Below are 4,604 nucleotides of genomic sequence, written 5' to 3' on the forward strand. Positions count from 1 at the left end.
AAATTTTCTTTTTTTTTCATAACAGATTAGCGGAATTTTTGTCTGTTGACACGAAAGCTTTGAACAACGATCAAATCTTGCTAAATGAACTTCAAAGGGAGATCAATACAATCAAGCCAAGGCAATATTTTCCTTCTACAGAAATTGAAAATCAGATTTATACACCAACTGATAATATCTTCAAAACTTATAATAGTAACAAAATCCTGTCTCATAAATCAGAAGAATATAACGAGCGTCTGCAAGCGCTGAGAGAAGAACGTGATTCTCTATTAAAAACCGGAAGTTACGCCGCTGATGATGTGGTGATTAAAAAACTTAATACAGAGATAGGAGCTTTATTGGCACGTAAGTAGTAAATTTATAATATTTCAAAAGTGTGATACAACAGAAGCAGAACGACATTGATTATGTAAAAATTAGTATCTTATTTAATTATTGTCTTTACATAAGAAAAGAAAAGTGATCTCAAAATGAAAACTTGACACGTTGTATATGACAAGATAATTTATATACATGTTTCTTAAAATAAATATTTTATAATTTTAATCAGCATCGTCCTTTATTTTATTGTGACGAAATATGGGAGCGTGTCTAAAGGAGCAGGATAATTTCTTAGCCATTTCGGTCCAAAGATGACTACGTTTTGATTCATATCCCACCATGTTCCCGCAGGTAAGTAGATGTCGCGAAAAACAGCTTCTTCTTCGATTACTGGCGCAACCAATATAGAATCTCCAAGAAGATATTCTGTAATCCAATTAAACAACAACATTTATTTATGAATAAGATGAATTGTATAAGAAGAACAACATTTATTTATGAATAAGATGAATTGTATAAGAAGAACAACTTCACATATCTGACAAACTTACCGTCATTGATCTTATGAGCTTCTTGGTTGGTCGGATCGATCCACCAGATAGGTGGATTTACTGGTGTACCATCAGTAACAGCCCGTTTCATCGCGTTTACAATTTTTTCCGTATAGTTGGCGTGCAGTTCAGTATACTTTCTACAGATGGCAATAGTCTAGAAAAATATACATATTATTGGTTGTCTCTTCAAATTAATAATTTAATGAGAATCATGTGTCAATTTTTTATTTTATTATTCAACAGATTCAAATTTGAATAAAATTTTCCAGACTCACTTCATTGTCATAGTCCCATGGTACAAAAGAATATTGCAACGATGGCATGAAGACATTGGCCTGCAACCACCTGATGAAGAGTTCTTTAGGCGGATAAAATGTGGCGTTCAGTGAACCGTCCAAGTAACCGTTGCCACCAATCATGTCCGGCAACACGTGAACATATCCGTTCAGATTCATTTGCAACAACGTTGTGATCAGCGTGGGCAAACCGTTGTTCCATGTCCATGTAGTGTCTTTGTCAATCATGCGAACGAATATCGGTAATTCCTGGCTGCGCCATCCCACCCGCACTTCGATGTTGTCATCAAAATTAGCAGCGAGTACTCTAACATAATCTTGCGTGTATATTCCCGGCTGTATATCGATAGAGCCGTTCAACGTTGCTATTTGCGGTAACCAAGATATTTCGCCTGCGTCAAACTTGAAACTATCAATACCAAGTTCCTCGAGACGCTTCAGTCGCGCCACCCACCAGTTCACTGCTTTCTGATTCGTAAAGTCGATTACTGCAGCATCCAAACCTAAAAGAGAGACGAAACATTCAAGCGATATTCGAACTCTTTCGTATCTTTTAACAATGATCGTCATTTTCAGAGTGACTCGAGATCTTACCTTGCCACCACGACGTTCTAACACTTCCGTCGATATTCTTGGCGAAGTACGAATTATTTAGTGCTGTGGAGAATGCGGGTTCGCAACCTCGGTTGATGAACGGATGTATCCACAAAGTGACGCGGAAACCTTTCTTTTTTAATCGTTGCACGAGACCAGTGACGTTGGGAAACTTGACGGGATCGAAGACAGCAGATCCGTAACAGGTCTCCCACTTGTCGTCAATCTCGATTTGACTGTTGTTGAACCTGTAAGCGATGATCTCATCCGCGAATGTCTCTACCACTTTTTCGGTGACATTGGCCTTGTATCTAGCCCAAGTGGACCATATAGGATGCTGAATCATCCTTTCGTTGGGATAACCTTTTGGTCGTCCCAAATGAGTCTTCACCACATGCTGATGACTGTCTTTTGGATTCTTGAAGACTCCGATCTCGTATCGAAGTTCGATACTGTTGCGATGTCGATAGGGCGCCTTATTTTTAGCGATCAGACACAAAGCGTTATGTCGATAGTTGTTCTGGTCAAGAAATAGCGGCGCCGTCTCGTTCACGTAGATGTAAACTCCTTTGCTGGACAACCAGTAACGCTCGGACAGTGCCATGTTTGATGGATGTGTCGGCACATATGGTTCCGCTTCGTAGTACATGTGCTGCACAGGCCAGTGCTGATGACGAAGCTCCGGACCACCAAACCATTGTGTACCTTCGGTGAACTGGTAACAGTCTATAAGCTCGGCATTAGAATTGGCCACTGCACGAGTCACATAAACAATTTCGCTATTCTCTTTAGCAATAATGACGGTGTGCGTAACGTTGGCGCTTTTTACGCAAACTCGGTCACTGCCACCGCAGTTCTGCTCGAGTACAAAAGGATTCTGCAGAGTATCCGATGGAGTCTTCGTGTGAAGAACGTTAATCATAGTCTCGCCGTCTAAAAAAACCCAATATTAAAATAAAATAAAAAATTGCACTCAAGAAAGATGACGTGACATAAAAATCAAAATTTAAACAGAAACAAACATATAAAGAAGGTACATCATCGACTCACCATTTTTCGTGAGATTGAGAACAACAATACGATTGATTATGTTTACGAGAAGAACGCCATTTTTTGTAGGAATTAAGACACCTTTATCTAAATTGCCAGCTTCCGTGAATTCTTCGACGCACAGTACCGCACTAGCAGCGGCTAATAGCAATATTATTGCGGAGCGCATCGCTGAAATTGACAAATGTTAACATAAGTAACACATGAGTATTCTCAAACATAATAAATATTGAAAAAAAATAGACTGTAATTATATAAGTACGAAGAAATGTTCCGCGAACATATTTTTTTTTAACTTGACCTTGATTCAAAGAAATAATTGTGCAATTATTCTTACAGCTGTGTTGCAACCGCATCCTGCACGTTATGCCGCTCTCAGAAGATTGAATCAACATGTTGTCGTCTACGCCGGTTTATATACGGTTGCTCGATAAGACAGATAGCAGCATTATGTTTGTGTTGTGACTTAGTCATTACTTGAATTCGAGTAAAAAATGATTTCCGTCACAACAAAATCGTGCGAAGTAACACAGCAAGTTGATTAATTACAAGCTGTTACAGTACACTAACATACACAATGTGTCTAAAACATAGTATCCTCAAGTCTTCACAGTCTTCACGGAATATATATCTACATATTTCGAAACTCTTTCGTATTATTATTACAAATCTTTAATAATATTAATCACTATTAATCAGAGAATATTACATAGCAATCTGATAAGTGATCTTCAAGTATGTCGATATCTCTCAGACTCTCGGGTTTTTTTGTTGCATGCATGCTTCTTCAAAGAAAGTTAATTTTTGCATTGCGTGTCACGTGAATGAGCAGTGCTACGCAAGAATACGCATACTTTTTTGATTCTAATAAGATTTTCAGATATATAAGGTGTAAATATACATATATATGTGTGTGTATATATATGTATGTATATACATATACACATGTAATATATATATATACATGTAATATATATATAGATGTAAAATAATTAAGGTGTTTAATATTATACAATACTTTCGACAAACAATGTGAAATACTGTGTTTTGTCTGCAATTCATCAATCTACTCTATTGTTTGTGTTACATCGCAAGATTTTGCTAATAGTAATCATTTAGTAGTAATTCGAAAATTGATGGTTGAAGAATTAAAACTTCATTATAAACTATTATAACTATTATATTCTCTCTAAGATGAATATGGCATATAGTTTTGTATGTTTAGTTTTTTAGTAAATGTAACGTAAAAAAAAAAACAATTTCTAGTTACAAGAAAATTCAATGTAACTAAAAAAGTTACATTGAAGTTAAAGTTTCCGTTATATTGATCACGTGATGTACACGATAAATACATATTTTATCAATGATTTATCAGTGCAAATATCTTGATTGTTATCAAACTTGATAACTGCCATCTATTATCTGTATAAACATTTATGTATCTGTACAAAAAATAAGATGTTCCGAAATTATACTACAGCGAAAAAGTACTCGAAGAAAATAAAATTCTAAACATGCAAATTTGAAATTTAAGAAAAATTTTTAACTGATCAATCAAATTATATAATCGGTGTTTGCCCGTAAAATTATTGGACATGCAATTATATGCTAATTAATGCCCAAGCAACCAGCTGACGTTGTAATGACGTAAATATACGTGATTTTTGTCACTAATTGGTGATTATGACCTAAATCTGACGTTATTTTGAACGTCATAACAATGACGTCAGTATATACGTCACACATATACGTCATATATGATGTAACTATTGGTCTTTGGAGTAAC

At 35.8% G+C, this 4,604-nt stretch overlaps 1 protein-coding gene across 1 annotated transcript; it reads right to left on the minus strand.

The window, feature by feature from the left end:
- Positions 1-322: 322 nt before the first annotated feature.
- Positions 323-3,259, minus strand: LOC109863365 (uncharacterized family 31 glucosidase KIAA1161). Its single transcript, XM_020443615.1, has 6 exons — positions 3,156-3,259; positions 2,819-2,989; positions 1,769-2,701; positions 1,154-1,677; positions 876-1,032; positions 323-750 (listed from the first exon to the last, which is right to left on the minus strand). The coding sequence occupies exons 1-6, from the start codon at positions 3,211-3,213 to the stop codon at positions 563-565; spliced, it is 2,031 nt and encodes a 676-aa protein (XP_020299204.1). The 5' UTR covers positions 3,214-3,259; the 3' UTR covers positions 323-562.
- Positions 3,260-4,604: the final 1,345 nt, after the last annotated feature.

This window comes from Pseudomyrmex gracilis, unplaced genomic scaffold, assembly GCF_002006095.1.
Source record: "Pseudomyrmex gracilis isolate BER0280 unplaced genomic scaffold, ASM200609v1 scaffold_4406, whole genome shotgun sequence".
Taxonomy (NCBI): Eukaryota; Metazoa; Arthropoda; class Insecta; order Hymenoptera; family Formicidae; genus Pseudomyrmex; species Pseudomyrmex gracilis.